This window comes from Mercenaria mercenaria, chromosome 4 (assembly GCF_021730395.1).
Source record: "Mercenaria mercenaria strain notata chromosome 4, MADL_Memer_1, whole genome shotgun sequence".
Lineage (NCBI taxonomy): Eukaryota > Metazoa > Mollusca > Bivalvia > Venerida > Veneridae > Mercenaria > Mercenaria mercenaria.
In genome coordinates this window covers 12,344,448-12,361,694 of record NC_069364.1, presented here as the reverse complement: position 1 = coordinate 12,361,694, position 17,247 = coordinate 12,344,448, and the positions used below count along the sequence as shown (strand labels likewise).

General features: G+C 38.4%; 1 protein-coding gene and 1 long non-coding RNA gene across 2 annotated transcripts in view; both read left to right on the top strand.

The window, feature by feature from the left end:
* The first annotated feature begins 16,049 nt into the window (after positions 1 to 16,049).
* The window catches only part of LOC123551025 (DNA mismatch repair protein Msh2-like), a 57,803-nt gene continuing 56,605 nt past the window's right edge, over positions 16,050 to 17,247 (top strand). The window contains exon 1 of the mRNA XM_053540470.1: positions 16,050 to 16,144. Coding sequence (XP_053396445.1) covers positions 16,111 to 16,144 — 34 coding nt within the window. The 5' untranslated portion in view covers positions 16,050 to 16,110. The remainder of the gene's footprint in view (positions 16,145 to 17,247) is intronic.
* Positions 16,318 to 16,995, top strand: LOC128556209 (uncharacterized). Its single transcript, XR_008370496.1, has 2 exons — positions 16,318 to 16,813; positions 16,957 to 16,995. It is a non-coding gene; the product is annotated as an uncharacterized LOC128556209 (long non-coding RNA).

Sequence of the window (17,247 nt, the reverse complement as noted above, 5' to 3'; positions counted from 1 at the left end):
AGATTATTCTCAAGGTAAAAAGTGCTAATATTCTCCAAGGACGGCGGCCAATCTAATCAATAAACCAGAGAGCGGGGAAGCAAACAATTTAATTTGAAGCATTATCTGTTAATGACACACAATATACAGTTGAATATCGTTACCTCGATATCGGTTAGCTCGATACTCCGGTTAGCACGATGTGTTTCATTCGGTCCCGATTTTTCCCTATTTATCTTAATGTAATTATTTATCATTACCTCGATATGATTAGCTTGATATTTTGTTTAGCTCGATGAGATTTTTCAGTCCCGTCAACTTACCTGTACTGTTTTTACACCTGGATGCGTCGATATCACAGCTTGTCAAAAAATATCTATGTTATTTGTAAGGTGTGAAAATCAACCTATTGTTGTCCGGAGATGTATTAATCATATTCAAGTTAGTTTGTACGTATGCATTGTTTGTTATTGAATCTTTAATCCAATTTAAATGTCAAGAAGTTTGCATTTAATTCCCAATAATTAGTGTTATAAAACACCGTGCAAGCAGGAAAGCTGTTTTCAAATATAACAACTAATTTGGATGAAATATATTTTCTGTTTGACGGAGTAAAATCTGCCATTTAGGACTGAGTAACAATATTTCACTGGCAAAATTTCGTTATTTAAACACAGTCAAAATGACTACTTACTCAACTAGGAACGTTATCGCTGCATTCAGACTTGTTTATGGAAGGAATAAAATGCTAATGTTTAAATGTATATTTTGAAAAATTAAAAGTTGTATGTATTTAATTAAATGTTTTATTTGTAAATAAAATTAAAATCGTATTTATGTTTTATATTATTTCTTTCCCCTTTCAAGCCCTCTGAAAAAAAAGCATTGGATATAATGACAATATAGACGTCCGACACAAGTACAAAGTAGTCCCAGATAGTCGATATCGTTACGTCGAACTTCGGATACGTCGATGCAATTTTTACAGTCCCTTGAATATCGAGGTATATATAGATGAAACACAATACTCTGATTTTATTCCGTTATTGTATATCGCTATGACATTTTTATGGCGCGTGAAACGGATGATCGGCAAGGCGAACAAAGGAATTCGAAGTGAACTTTGATATGCTATTTACAATGGACATGATAAGCAGTCAAGTAGACTGGCATCAGTCGTTAGAGTCATTAAATGTAAAGCACTTGGCCATAAAATCAATCCTCTCTAATAGCACTTTCTGAAAAAAAAAAGCAATATATCTTACCCCTGACTCTAACGTTGCGATGAGCCTAGAGAGAAAAAGGTTTTCTGAGAAAATATCAGTGTCAGTATGAAGAAAAAATTACTTGATCTCACCAGTCTTTGTAAGTCTAGCAGTCAAGATAGATGTATTCTATGAAACGAGCAATGTGAGGAATGATACATAACCCCAACCCTTTAATCTAAGTCAGCATTACATGGTTGGGCCTCAGGAGTTTACACATGTCTCGCAACAGCAACAGCAGCAGTTTGATAATTATTTGAGCAATATATTCCTACAAATCTGAAACACATAAGCCCTCCACCTGGATCCCACAGCGGACATTCCTTACATTCATTACAAATCAGTCAGACACAAAATCTTCCGCATTCTTCGGGATACGAACCCACACCTGCAAATATAGGTCCATGGCTTTGCTATTCACACAGCAGTTTGTCTACCTTACCGTCTTATCCCGCTGATTTACATGTATATATCACCCCAACTTTGCTAGGCGGCGCATTTTTCTCTGCCGGTGTTAAGTGAATCCATTAGAACAATATGAGATAAGTGGCATCCAACTACATTACTCAAGTTAGAAGAAGACTAACTTGTGGGCCTGTTCATCTGGTGCTAGCCTATATCAGTCTGGCCATTGGTAATGTTGGCCCTGCTTAGCTCAGGTTGCTGGGCTTCGAATATTGGTTTTCTCACAAACGATCTTAAATGGTAATTTTGATTTTAATAAGTCATTTTATCTTCTTTTAAGGCATCAAATTGTAGAATAATGATATTGATGTGAAAACTATTTGATCTAAAGAGACTGATTGTCAGATTATGCACCATTTTCTTAAAGAAAATGCCAATAAGACGTTTAATAATATTCAGTAGTTAAAATATGCTTAACACATAATTATTACACTTATATTAAAAAAGCCGAATTTATGTTCATGACAATAATTTTAAATAACATGGTTCTTTGACATGTCATTTGTCCTGTACGCTTTTGACTCTTGAAGAGAAAAAATCGTCCATTTCTTTATTTTAAATAATGTAAAGACAAGGTATTGTGTCAACAATAATAGATGACTCTAATAAGTACATGTAGACCGAATAAAAGATACTTAAAGTTTTATGATAATTTTATTTTACTTTGTCTTTGCTTATCGGACAATTAGTCCCTTTTAACCTTACAGATGTTGAGTCAGATTTGCCGAGCGATGCTTTGGTCACGTCATTATTTTTGTGGCGGTGGCGTGATTGTCGTCAGGTAAATACGGAAGCCTATTAGGGACATTGTGTCCTAGTTTTTATGCATAACCTCTTATGTATGACATATTATGTTTGACGTGTTATCAATTACCTCTTACATGTTACGTATTACCTCTTAGGTGTTATATCTTGTGTGTTACTTATCAAAAGTTAGATCTGTTTAGTTCTCAATAGGGAAACAAAATTGGCGGACGTTAACGATTACTGCTTTTGGCACTTTACCCCTTTTAGTGACCACTAGAGCTAAAGCTAGAAAAAAAAGCTTTAAACTACCTATGCTATGAACACCATATGGATCTTGATCAAACCTGGTCTGTACCACCATTATAAGGTCATTTCCAAATTTGTTTCAAAACGCACAATGGTGCCCTTGTAGGGTCTTCTAGAGCAAAAAACAGAAATACCTTTATACATTTTTTTCATGAAGTCTTTTGTTGAATTTTCATTAAACTTTTTCTGTAGTTTAAACACGGGGCATCTGATCCCTTTTTGAAGCCATTAGAAACAGAAATAGATGTTCCTTTAACCAACTTTTTCTGATGACCACTTGTTTACCATCATAGTATACATACGTAGGCAAGACTACATAACTAGGACAAGGTCTTTAGCTCAGTTATGGCGTTTTCTTTTGGCATAGAAACTGGTTACGTTTCGCATACAATTCCATATTTTGTCTAAAATGCTTGATACATAACTTCGAACTTTTGAACACTTGCTTACCATCATGGCCACACATTGTCATATAGTGCAAGATATATCCAGATCCACAAATGCATGTAGATTGTTTGTCTTTTCTATTTTTTTCATCTTTTGTCAGATATATTGAACCCATACTTCCATCAATTCTTCGAATAGTCGAGTGCGCTGTAAACCGACAGCTTTTGTTTCTTGTTGTTTTATGGGAGACCTAAAATTGTTCTTGTTAGTACGTCTGTCCGAATATATGCCATGTATATCTCAAAAAGTATTTAACCTAGAGTCACCAGACCTAGGATTGTTATTAAACATGTTACGTTGTACTTCTGATGTTGTGGTTTGAGTTTACAAAGCCAAACCATTTCCATGACTTAAATAAAATATACTTATTGTAAAAGGAAGTCGGGTTGTTCCTAAAAATAGAGAATGGCTTAAACTGGTGCAAGTGGGCATATGAAGTATTATGTATTTCATTACTGCCTATAAACAGACTCGATAAAACCCATTTCTTATTTCCTAGTGATTCATTTCAGTTTGTTGTCTTGCAGGATTATATATTTCATTACTGCCCATAAACAGGCTAATTAAACCCATTTCTTATTTTCTGTTGTTTTTTTCTCGGTTTGTTATCTTGCTGCATTATATATTTCATTACAGATCTTGTGCGTCGTCTTTTGTTAACTGCGCAGTTAGTAATCTCTGAACTAACTTATGTCTGTAACTGAACACCAGTTTGTACAAGCTATATACTTTATATATTATAAAGTACGATAGAGAGTATATAAGTCCTTAGACATAAGATGAAATACCTATAATTCCTAATACCTTTGACATAATATGAAATACCTAATGCCTAATACCTTAGACATAAGATGTAAGATGAAATACCTAATGCAAATTTATGTACATTTTATATATGCAAGAGCTGATAAATAAGACTCTATTAGGAATTCGTAGTTCGCGCCGCACTAAGGACTGAAGTTTTCTTCCAGCGTATGTATAACTTCACCAGTATTAAAAGCTATTTAACACCTTATACCAACGTTTAAAAACAAAACATATATCACTTAGGCAGTTTAGTGTCCCTTTTTCAGGTAAGAATTTCGATGAAAATATTCTTAAAGCGTACGTGCGATTTTTGCTACAAATCAATGTTCTGCGTAACGTCATAGAAGTGTCCCCTAACCAAATCTGCATCTTCACAGATGCAATGAAAACTGATATGATGAAATGAAAGGTATTTTCATTATGTTAATAAGTGATTTAATCAAGCTTTTCTTCAACAAGTTTTAATAGCTCTCTATATAGCATCTTGTACATGTATGGAAATTTGAACACTATAGGTTTGAGCAGTCTTGGCTATATATCTTCGTATGGGAACCACACATTTCACAGCATATATTGACATCTTCTTAGCATACTTTCTTGCCAAAGTCATACCGATCAAATACTTTGGTAACAAAATACATTAGACTTTGCGGAATGTAGATTCCAGTTAACAGAGCTATTCGGTCGAGCTTTGTGAAAGAAAACTTTATACATTCCACATATCAGTAAAGGATTCAATTCATGTTTCCCGCTTCACCTCTACCTTACGTGTATAATCTAAGAGGTAATAGATAATACGTAACGCATAATACATCAAACATAAGAGGTAATGTATAAAAACTAAGACAAAATGTCCCTAATAGGTTTCCGTAGGTAAATGATAGTCAACAATATAAATACTTTCAAACAAAACATTTTAACGTTTATACTGTATTAGTGTCTCATGAGCCAATAATGGCTGGGTTTTGACGGGATTGTATTATGTTTGTGTAAAATGCTATGAATGTTTTACATGTGACACTTTAATAAAATATAAAGTTATAAGTTGTGAATTGTTGTTTGGTGTTCAACCCCTTTTAATATGTTCTGAATTTTGACACCTATGTTCTGAATTTTGACACACCGACTTCTTTTTTGACAAAGATGGTAAAATACTGTCAGCCTACCAGTACTTACAAGTAAAAAATCTCAAAATCTTTTTTCTGATATTCGAAGCAAACATTTATGCTATACTGTAGTATACATGCTATACTGTTGTATACCAGTAGTAGAACAATACAGTATATGGTCTACAGTAACGGCCACAGTATGTATTAGATCTCAAAAGCTTCCCATGATATATTTGAGGACTGTTTTCTGTGTTTCATTTCCTTACATGCTACTTATTCCGCACCAAAATATTTATGTTGGAATTTAAGTTCAACACCAAAATTAAAATGACCAGTCTACATTGCACAGTTTTCGATCTAGATTTAAGATAAACCTTAACAGCTACTTTACAGACATAGTTCAAACAGAGTGTAAACGTTTCTTGATCTTTAGTATTGTTACGTTTAGCATATTTATAAGCAAAAATTCAAATGAAACGTTTTTTGCTTTGTATATATAATTGTGGTATCGTATTCTTCACGTTCCGTTTTCTTCATGTTCCCGGTAATCTTCGCGTTCCATATTCTTTAAGTTTCGTATTCTTCGCGTTCCATATTCTCCACGTTCCGTATTTCCCACATTCCGTATTCCTCACGTCCGTATTCTTCACGTTTCAGGTATTCTCTAAGTTCCGTATTAACACGTTCCGTTTTCTTCACGTTTAAGGTATTCTCCAAGTTCCGTATTCACACGTTCCGTTTTCTTCACGTTCCAGGTATTCTCCAAGTTCCGTATTCACACGTTCCGTTTTCTTCACGTTCAAGGTATTCTCCAAGTTCCGTATTCACACGTTCCGTATTCTTTACATTCCTGGTATTCTCCACATTCCAAATTTTCCAAAGTTACAGAAGTAGACCCGCCAGGGCAATTCCTAACAATGGGTAGGTAACAAAAGGAACAATATATAAAACCGTAATATACTCGTGTAAACAAATAAAAAGGCATAGCAGTAGGAGAGACATTACTAAAGACTTTATGAAACAGGCCAGAAGACAAACATCAGAACAATAACCTTAGGGTTTTCCGCCTGTTCCGCCAGACACAAAATCAGAAAGAAAAGTACTAAGATACAAGGGTAACAATAGGCTATGTGATGTGTCTCAAAATAACCAGGCCACAATTTCTTTTGATGAAACATAAAATTCAATTTCGAATACAATACGAAAATTTCCACGACCCAGAATCTCACTAGGTTTTTAAACAGCTTCCACATACTGTAGATCTAAAAGTCAGGTTTTGATATCTTCTTCTTCTTATCGTTCGCGACTACACTGTCAGACCAGTAGCCTCGAAAACTTGTGGTTTGCCGCAGATCCTCAATGCCTCCATCGGCCAAGTCGCAGCTCGCTCCTGGTCATGCCTTTTACATCTCTGAAGTATATGCTCCGCAGTCTGATCTTCTTCACCACATGGACAAGTTGGCGATGATGTCAGTCTGTATTTCTTGTACATGTGAGCATTGAGCTTGTTGTGCCCTGAGCGGAGCCTGACCATCATCACTTGTTCATACCGATCAAGGAGATGAAAAGCATCTTCCTCCATCCTTGGTCTCGTTAGTGCCTTGATGATGGTGACTTTCTCCTTGTAACTCACAGGTTCTGTTGGTTGTTCTGACTGAGCTCCTAGCTTAGCCAGTTTGTCTGCCTCTTCATTGCCTGCAAGTCCACAATGGGATGGAATCCACTGAAGTGCTACTTTGCAGGTTATACTCAGGCTCTGCATTCTCCTGGCTAGCTGCGGAGCTTTATTGTTGATCAGAGCTCAATGACAGACAGTGCATCTGTGAGAAAGACGACTGAGGAGCTTTCTTCTGCCGAGTCTTCAACCATTGAGACGGCCTTCATGAGTGCTTCAGTCTCTGCCTTGTATTTGCTGCAGTGTTTTCCTGTGGCCGCATGTAGTGTTTCTCTCTTGCCAGATGGGTATTGAATAAAAAACTCCTGCTCCTCCATCTTTGACGGCGCATGTGGCTGATCCGTCAGTATAGACATGAGTCCATGATTCCGGAGGATAGTCTTCATTGATCATAGCAAGTGTGAGGCTCTTCCGAATGCCTTCATCCTCTTGCTTCCCGCGGTCGAGACGAGATGAGGAACAGCAAGTCTCACAGTCACTGAGGACAGATCATTCGCTAGTGGGTTTATAATGTCTTTACTACCTAGGGGAGTCGTTGGTATGCTCAGCTTAGTTTTGAACTCTCGGTTGAGTTTCTTTGCCTCATGTACGAAGCTGCTACGTTTGAGCCGATTCTTTGTATAGCCATCTAGCTTGGCTTTCATGGGATGGTCTTGAAATGATCTGAACTTTTCTGCTTGAAGCAGAACCTTTGCATGTCTTCTGTCTTGTAACGGCTGTGTGCCTGTTAGCTTCTCCATGAAGGAGATTGGTGTAGACTTTGTAGCACCTTTCATGATCCGCAATGCTTGGTTCTGGACCTTGTCTAAAGTCTGTTGGTTAGTTTTGGCAGCAGTGGACCAGGCAGTTGAGCTATACTGTCTTGAGTATTTGCTCATTTGCTCCCCACGTTGTTCCAGCAAGTTTGCGCATCATGGCAAGCTTCCTACGGGCCTTCCCTTCTGCTTGACTAATGTGGGGCTTCCAGGTTAGCCGTTTGTCAAAGGTCACTCCGAGGTATTTTGCCTTGTCTGCTTCAATCAGCGAAGTATTTCCCATCTTGATTTTACCCGCCCTCTGCTTTGACGACAGGGAAAATAGTGTGGTGGATGATTTCTCTGTATTGATCGATACACACCAATCTTCAGCCTAAGCTGAAAGCTTGTTGATGGCTTCTTGCATCCTGTATGTGGCTGTAGTGGCATGTTCTTCCTTACACCATAACACCAGATCGTCAGCGTAGAGAGCAGCCTTAACTCCTTTCAGTAGTTCAGACACCAGATCATTGATGAAAAGCAAGAAGAGTGTAGGGGACACCATGACGCAACAGGAACTTCCTACTGCTGGCATGTTCTAAACTGACTCTTGCTCTCCTGTTGTGGAGGTATGACTTAATCCACCTCAGCATGTGACCTCCTACTCCAGTCCTCATCAGCTTGACGAGGAGTCCATCAGTCCAGACTTTGTCAAACGCCCTCTGCAGATCAATCCATGCTGTAAGCACGACTTTCTGCTCTTGGAAGGCGTCCTCTATCTCTTGCGATAGATAAGTGGTCTGGTCCTCAGTGGAGCGGAATTGTCTGAAGCCAGCTTGTTGCGTTGCGAATAGGTTGTTAGTCTCCATGTACCACTTCAGGCGTGCATTCACAATCCTCTCCATGGTCTTTCCAACACAGCTGGTTAGGCTGATTGGGCGGTAGCTTGCAGCCTTCTTTGGATCCTTCCCGGGAATTTCTTGTGGATGGGGATCATGACTGCCTCGTTCCATATCTGTGGAAGCAGTCCTTGTGTCTAGCTGTAGTTGTAAATTTCCAGGAGTTTGCAAATTGCTTCAGTGCCTAGATGAGCCAGCATTTCATTTGTGACTCCATCTGGTCCAGGAGACTTCTTTGTCTTCAACTGCCTAAGAGCTGTCTGTAGCTCATGCAGTTTAAGACCCTGCTTCATGCATTCTGGTGTCACTTGGCTTGTCTGTCTTTCCCTTTTTTCTCTTCGGGCTTCCCTTTGCCGTTCCCTGTTGATGGGGATGTTGGAAACATCTTTGTATTAGAGGCAAAAGTGTTTGCCGCTTGTTTACCCGTCAACAGTTCACCATTCTCTTCCAGAGTTACTGAGCCTCTTCCTGTTTCTTCATCATTCAGCTGTCTCGTCAATCTCCACAGCTTTTGGCCATCCCGCTCTAGGTTGAGCGAGGCTGTTTTGTTTCTCCAGCTTTTCCTCTGTGTTTCCCGTTTGTGCCTGAGGAATTTGGCCTTGGCTTGCTGTAGAGAGAGGTTACTTTCTTGTGAGGGATTGTTTTCTGCTTCCTCCCTGGCTTCTGATACTTTTGCCTGTAGATTCTCCAACTCATCACTCCAGTAGGGCTTATATCTTGCTCCCCTTGGAATGGCGCTGTAAGCAGCCTTAAGTATACTGGCGTTGAAGTCTTTGACAACCCGGTTGATGTCTCTACCTTCCACTCTGATGTCTTTACAGAGCTCATCACTCAGACTTTGGTAAAAGGTCCACCTGGCCTTCTTGTAGTTCCATCTGGGGATGTTAGGTGAAGTAGAGGCTATACGGTCCAAAGTAAGTTGGACTGGGCGATGGTCGCTACCTCCTAGTTGTTCATTGACTTCCCGCTTGACATGTCCATGTATGTCATCAGTATATAAAGCAAGATCAGGGGTTGATGTTGTTCGCCAGCTTCTGGGGTAAAAAGTTGGGGGATCATCTGGCTTGTTGATGAGGTTTAGCTTGTTATCATATTGCCAGGTCTCCACTTCCTCTCCACGTTAATCCAGGTGGTCATATCCCAAGCTTTGTGAGTGACTGTTAAAGTCTCCTACAATGATGAACCTGATTTCATCAGTTGTAACTTTGTCAAGGGACAGAGCTTTGTCACTTTGAGAGTATATGTTCACAAGTTTCAAACTGAACTCGTTCTTTCTGAGGCTCAGAACTTGGAACTCGGATTCATCCATATGCGTGTTGGTCTGGACAGCGCTGATGTTGTTCCTGACCAATGTCATGATGCCTCCTTTTCGTCTGCCAATTCTGTCACAGCGGAAACACTGGTATCCTCTGACTTTGAAGGATTTCTCTGGCTGTAGGTGAGTTTCCTGAATGCAACAGACATTGATGTATTTCTCATGGAGGATATGCTCAAGTTCAGCTTTCTTGTTGAAGACACCCTCCGCATTCCAATGCATCAGCCTGAAAGGTTGATGCGAATTGGTTCTTCTCCTTGATATGTTCCTCCTTCTTCTCTTTGCATGTTGTGGATTGAAGGAGGGACCCCCAGTAGCTGTGGGTGGACTCTGTCGAGGCTCAGAGCCCAGCACTGAATCCCCCTGGAGGGACCTCAGAGATTCAGCACCACATTGTTGAATACCGGATGGCTATGTAGTCATAGCGATATTGCATGGTGCTGTGGTTCGTTAAGAGAGTGCCAATGGCCCAGCACCTCTGTCTTCAACTCTCTAGGTTTCTTTCGGGGTTATCTCACCCTTAGTTCCGAGTTAAAACCCTATCCTGGGAACACAGGAGCTTTTTGTCCCATAGCTGGGGGTCTGTTCATAGGCATCAGGGCGTGTCCACACACCGGTGGGCCTGGCATGCCACATGTCTGGGGACGACAGACCTCCTCCGAGTCCCCTGCAGTTCTGCCTGAGGCCGCAAGGTGCTCAGTTACCGTGTGGCGCCAACTCGGAGGCACTGCAAAAGGGCTTGTCTGCAGAGAAGGAAGACTTACGCACTCGGCTCCTTTTTCACCAGAAGGCTAGCCAGCGGTGGAGGCTAAAAGCGGAAGGTGACAAGCACACAACACACAGCACACCACACTTGACGCATCAGCAGACCAATTGCCACACAGGTTTTGATATACTTTGTCGCAGAAGTGTCGACGAGAAAATTGCAAAATTAAAATGAAAGTGATCTCTCTTCCAATACCTGACCAGGTGTAAATGTAAATTCTAACATGACTCGATTTGATTTCCAGTTAGTCAAAGAAGGAAATCAAGCTCTGTATATTCTGCAATTAAAAACGGTTGACACGCGGATCGGTAAGAGAGCATTATGACGTCACTTGTGACGTCAAATTGCCACATGACGTCTGATACATTACTCCTCGGGTAAATGAAGTCCAGAATAATATTTATTAAAATATGTCAATGAGCATGTCAGAATGAAAACGATCAATGCCTTCTTGTGATTTATCGTCTAATTTACCACGGTTCATCGTTCAGATGCTTCAGTATTTAACCACTCGGTGTTCAATTCCTAACGCATCTGAACTCTGAACCGTGGTAAATTAAACGATAAACCACTCAAAGGCCTTGATTTTATGTTAATTAAATTCAATGGTATTATAAGTGTTAGTTTTATAAGGGAGAAAGATAATCAACCATTGGAGCAAAGAAAACGTATATGTATTTTTCATAATACGGCTAGATCGTTATCGATCAAGACGACATTATTCTCCGGTAGGTCATCGTGTCCAGTTGTAACGGTTGTGTACGGTAACACCACACTGCTGAGGCCTCAAATCTCCAAGTAACTAGATCTTGGATAAATTAATCAATTATGCTGAGACAGTGGTTAATATAAAAATGTGAAGGAATGCTTTTGCAAGTGCAATATTTAGAGGTAGAATCAGGTGGCCGGCATCGGCTAAAAAGTGCTATAGCAGTGATCAGCCAACATAATATCACACCCGTTTTATATTCGAATCTCATCTAAGAAATCTTGACACATTCCTTTATAACTGGTATTAGTTCAAATAAGTCACTGAGCAGAGGTTTGCCAACTATATAAGTTACTCTTTTATGTAGGGATAATACACGTTTCTTGTCACAAACATATCCCGCGGGCTTCTGCAGACGTTAATACACAAAACAAACGTGTATTGTCGCTATTCTTGCATAAAAAACATTACACGACGACTAAATGCATTGTTTTCATATGTGATGACTTGACGATTCCGGTACATTTTTTATTTACCATTCTTGTTGTTCTTGGAAACAGTAAACATGTTTCAAATATCCATTACCGGGGCACACATAACAACAACACAACTAAAGGCGTGATTTGAAGGTTTTTGAGCATCTTATTTTTATTTTTAGTTATTACAAACGTTACATTACATATAATTTTGCATATAACTAAAAAATTTGATAAACAGGAACACAATTATTTTAAGAATAACAACTTTACGTTCGAATTATTTTGAGTACGAACAAACAGAGTACGGATGAGTACGAAGCTAGTGACTAGCTTTCGATGTTTATTTTATGAATTCTGCGAACAATCAGGTAAAAACAAACCGACTGATACTAACAAAAACCATTAATATAATACCTAAAAACGGGCAATAGCACAAGTTACGCGCGATACTTATTTATTCACAGTTATTTACAATAACTGAACAGACGCTTTGTAAAGGGAGTAAACTCTAAGAGAAGCTAGTGCGTACATTGATGGGGGCAGTACGTTTGGGGTTGGAAACTGATACAGCTAAACATACTATGGATTACATTGTATCTATAATGCTACAAGAAGAGGTTATTATGGAAGAAACAAGATGCAGATGCCAAATATCAGTCTGCGCAGAAATACATACATACGTCCCTGGCAAAGCATTTCAAAAATAAAAATCATGTATTAACAGCACGTGAATTGCCTTGTTTGCACACGATTTTTCTCCCGTTTATACATGGGCGGATCCAGTGAAAAAAGTAGTTTTTATGCAAGAATGCCCGTTTCTATGAGTTGAAAAGGATATTATATTATCGACTGTGAAATAATGTCTCATAGAATATATCTTCTGCTGCATTTACCTCTGACAAGCACAAGTGTTGTATAATTAGAGTTATGTTGTGAAGACCCTACGGGTGCACCATTGCACGTCAGTGTGTTTTAAAACATAGCCAGGGATCGATAGACAGACAACGTCCTTTCAATACAAAGTCAAGCATAAACTAGGCTAGGTCAGGGAATGTCCTTAAAAAAAGTGTAACATTTACACTGTCGCTAGGAAATATCGATCAGTCATAGGTATGAATAAATAAGTAGATCATATTTATAAGTAAATTCGGTCAGATTATTTTATTGAACTATATAAACAGAACAGAACTGAAAGTTTATTGAGCGAATACACTCATATGTACATTGGAATATATAAATCTGGTATAATAATAATAATTGTTAAACATACATACAATTTTAAGAATGTCATGTCATGTATGCATACACTTGAAGAGATAGTGTATTTTACGGTGTCCTGTTAGAGTCACTTAGCATTATAAAAAAAAACCTTGAAACGAAAAATTTATTGAGACGACTTTCTATCATCTTATTTATCGACTTTCGTCATCGTGGTTTCGACTTTTAGCTGTCGTAGTTTAGACTCTTCAGCATCATATTTCGACATTTCATCATCGTGGTTTCGGCTTTTCAACATATCAGTTTCCACTTTCTCCGTCGTGGTTTATATAGGTCTTATTATTATTGTAGTGTCGGCTTTACTACCGTGGTATCGTCTTTCCATAATTTCAATTTCAACAGTGGCTCGATTTCTTCCAAATAAATAGGAATTGGCTAAAATCTGATGTTTATCAATGAGTTCGCGTTTTGTAGTCTCTCTTCATGATATTAGCTAAAACCGACAACAATTAAACAGAAGGTCGGTGATTTACCCAGGTGCTCACCCATGTCTGAAAGTACCTGGGGTCTTATTTCACCATCAAAAACTGAAAAATTCACCATATTACCTAAATTATGTCGTTGTATCTGGAGAACTAAACTCATCCCTAACTTCCCCAAAAATCAATCAATCAATCAAATCAAATCAAATCAAATCAAATCAAATCAATCAATCAATCAATCAATCAATCAATCAATCAATCAATCAATCAACTGCCTTACCAAATACCGCCATTACGGAAGTTCTGCACGTTTTTTACTTCATTACTTTACGACAATTTATCCGGGTTATCTAGTACCTAACGTTGTTTCGACTTTTCAACATCCTTGGTACGCTTTTCGTTGGTTTGAGCGGCGGACGATGACCCTAATTGGGCACCTTAGGTTATGTATTTGCTTTAAGGCCGTTAATTAAGGTCTGAATGCCTCTCAAAGTTTTTTTTTTAAGATTTTGTTTTTAGCCAAAGTACTTATAAAGTATTCTGATTATTTCAAATATTTGACTACTTGTCTTTTCCATTATAATCTTAATATCTTGTTGATTTAGATGTCTGTACAAAATATATATATACGATGTTATTGCGAGTATGTGAAGATAATCATCTTTTCTTTCTTTACAGAAAATCGTGCAGAAAACCGTATAGATACGTTTCTAATTGTACCTTTTATTATTTCCCAAAGCGTATATGGACTGGCCTCAATATATCATTATGAACCGTTTCATTAATTCATATGACGTATAATGTCTTGGACATCATGCAGGGACTAGTATAATATTATCATTCCGTTTACAATATCCCGCGGACCGTCACATGATTTTGCTAAGCCTACTTTAAAATTTACGATCGAATGATATGATCTTCTTTTTTTGTTTTTGCTGGGTTTAACGTCGCACCGAAACCATTATAGGTCATATGGCGGCTTTCCAGCTTTGATGGTGGAGAAAGACCTCAGGTGCCCCTCCGTGCATTTTTTCATCACGGGCGGGCACCTGGGTAGAACCACCGACATGACGAATTCAACGCCCCGATTGAGGCTCGAACCTATATCGGTGAGGGCAAGTGATTTGAAGTCAGCGACTTTAGCCACTCGGCCACGGAGACTCCCGGTCAGATCTTTGCCTTGGCGAAATAGTGCATTTTGATACAACATTTATTAAGTTTGAGAAACAAGAAAAACTCTGACCTACAAAATTAGGAGGTTTCTTATTAGAATGCCAAGTATAGAGCTTTTTTACTTTTGGGATGGATTACTCGCCAAATATCATGAACACTCTCGTTTTGTATAGTTCTGATTAGCCTATCTTTGCAAATGATTTTTCGTGTAACGCTTCCTAACAAAACTGAACACTGCGTTAATGTCTCCGCCGACTTAGCCTACATACTCTAAACATATATTTTCACCAAAAATGTTCCGTTATCAATGTTTGTACCAAAAACATTTAAACGGAGAAGCGTTTTGTCGTTATTTTGAACAAGTTTGAAAAGTTTTCATATTTCTTTCATTTTGAATATTCATTAACTTGGGGGCAAAAACCAAACATCCAAACCCCAGTCCTTACAAAATGCTAAAATCAGAACTGTGATTCAGCTTTGGCCTATGTACGACAAAAAGTTACACCTAGTATTCGAATAAGTTCAATTATTATTTGCATATGAATACATACAAATTTTAGTAAAATATCATTATTTAATGTGATAATCTATCTATCTTCCGATAATGTCAAACCCCTCACGGGGACGTAGACATTTGGCGAGTCAAACCACAAAGAATATTAATAGACTGAAGCGTAAAAAGATAGTTAAAAGCAAGGAAAAATAGCTTGGTTATTTAAAAGTAAAAGTTTAAAAGCAGCTATCAGGCAGTTTAAGGTGAGACATGATCAATACAGCAAATGGCTGCATTGAACTGCTCAGGGGTTGGGAGGTTGACAACAGCTGGAGGGAGATACTCGTAATTTCAGTGATACACTGTTCTGAGGAAGAAAGCGAATACTTTAAGTAATCTGTAGTTGTTGTCAATATCTTGTAACTGAGGGAATGGAAATGACGTGTTGGGCGAGTGAATGGAACTAAGAAGCCTTCTTTGGGGATGGCAGCTAATCCATGGTGGACTTTGTACATAAGAGAAAGTCTACTTACAATACGTCGTAGATCAAGGCGACGAAGTTTGAGGGATTGTAACATGTCTGTGACAATATGAATTACTCCCATCAGCTTCTGTCATTGACAGCTAACTACATAGGACTGTAGGTATGTGACAATGCAAACCATAAATAGTATTTACAGTAAAAACAAACGAAACTGAAAAGCCAATGGTATGAAAAGTACTTTATAAAGTTTACTTCCCGATTAAACACACCTGTTGCACCCCTCTGACTTGATAGTTTATTTTGGCGTTCTTATTTGACACGTCTTATAGACTTATATCGTCGGAAATAAGGCATCACCTATTAGAAAATTATCGATGTCTCCTCGACACGAACATCTAACTAGATTACCCGTTTACATGTCTATGAAAGTAATAGAGACTAGCTGAAATAGTGGTTTAGTACCAATAATCGGGACACGAAACAATTTTCACAGTTTACCGGGTATCACGACACCGTTCAAATTCCCGCAAAAATCGATTGTCAGCAAAACGCTAGAATATGGCAGTGCAGCCTAATCAGGAGTTGAAATTAGGTATGTTAGTGATTGTAAAATTGTTATTATATCTAGCAGCTATATTTCGAAGCATTTAAGGTGCATGACATGAAGCCGAAACCATTTTTATAGAACTGGTAAAGTATAGCAGTATTCGGATAGGTATACATGTTTCCATTCATAAATCTTAAGATAGTTAATAAACATGTCACGGGTCGTAATTTTTATAGACTGTTTCATCTTTAATAGTAACTTGCGCCGTGCATTAAGTCTTTTCCAGAGCGGGAAAATGATACTTAACCCTCGCGCATGCGCCAAATTTCCGATAGTGTCCGTCAGGTTTTTATTATGTTGTATCGTCTGCTATTTTATTGAATCGGGGCTTCTCGGTAATGTACGTAATATCACGGATATTAACGGAAGTTTCCGAGGCAATTCATCCATGTGTTTGTCCGTGCAGTTTTGTGAACACTTGTCATGTTTGTCCAATCGTCTTGTTTGTCTTACATGATTGAATGAGAGATAGAATGAGAGAAAGATATACATTGGTCTGTTCTTTTTATCCTCTTTGCACTTTTCACCGCCAAAATCCTTCGGCCCTCAGTGCAGTCTTTCTTCTCTTACGAGTAAGATGGGAAAACATTAAAGTAGAATTCAAATTATTTTGAATTTATCTGATAATCCTCAGTTAATTCACCAGACGCTGTGGTAAGAAATATTTAGATCTCTTGTTCATTAATATTGTATTTTGTATTTCTTGACCCGACGCGTGAATTAATGTTTGTGCAATTTTGTATTATTTTATCTTTATTTTACCATGATTGTTAATTTCATGTTATTATATGTTTTAGGCTTTTTATGTAACGGAATAATAAAGAGAGTAGAACCTACGCCGGGATTGCTAATATATTTAGCCCTGTGACATTGGTGGCCAGTGTGGCTTCCGTCGGCCACAGTGTTTGGACGACAGGAGATCGTCGGGGATCAGACATCGGCAGGACGTCGATCCGTCAAAGTAGGAGAGGACTTTAGTTTTTGGGGAGGAAAGGATTTGAGGATTGTTGTGTTAGAGGAGGATTTAAGATCTGTGAGGAAATATAGGATGTAGATCGAACGTTTTTCATAGGATCTAAAATCGGAGA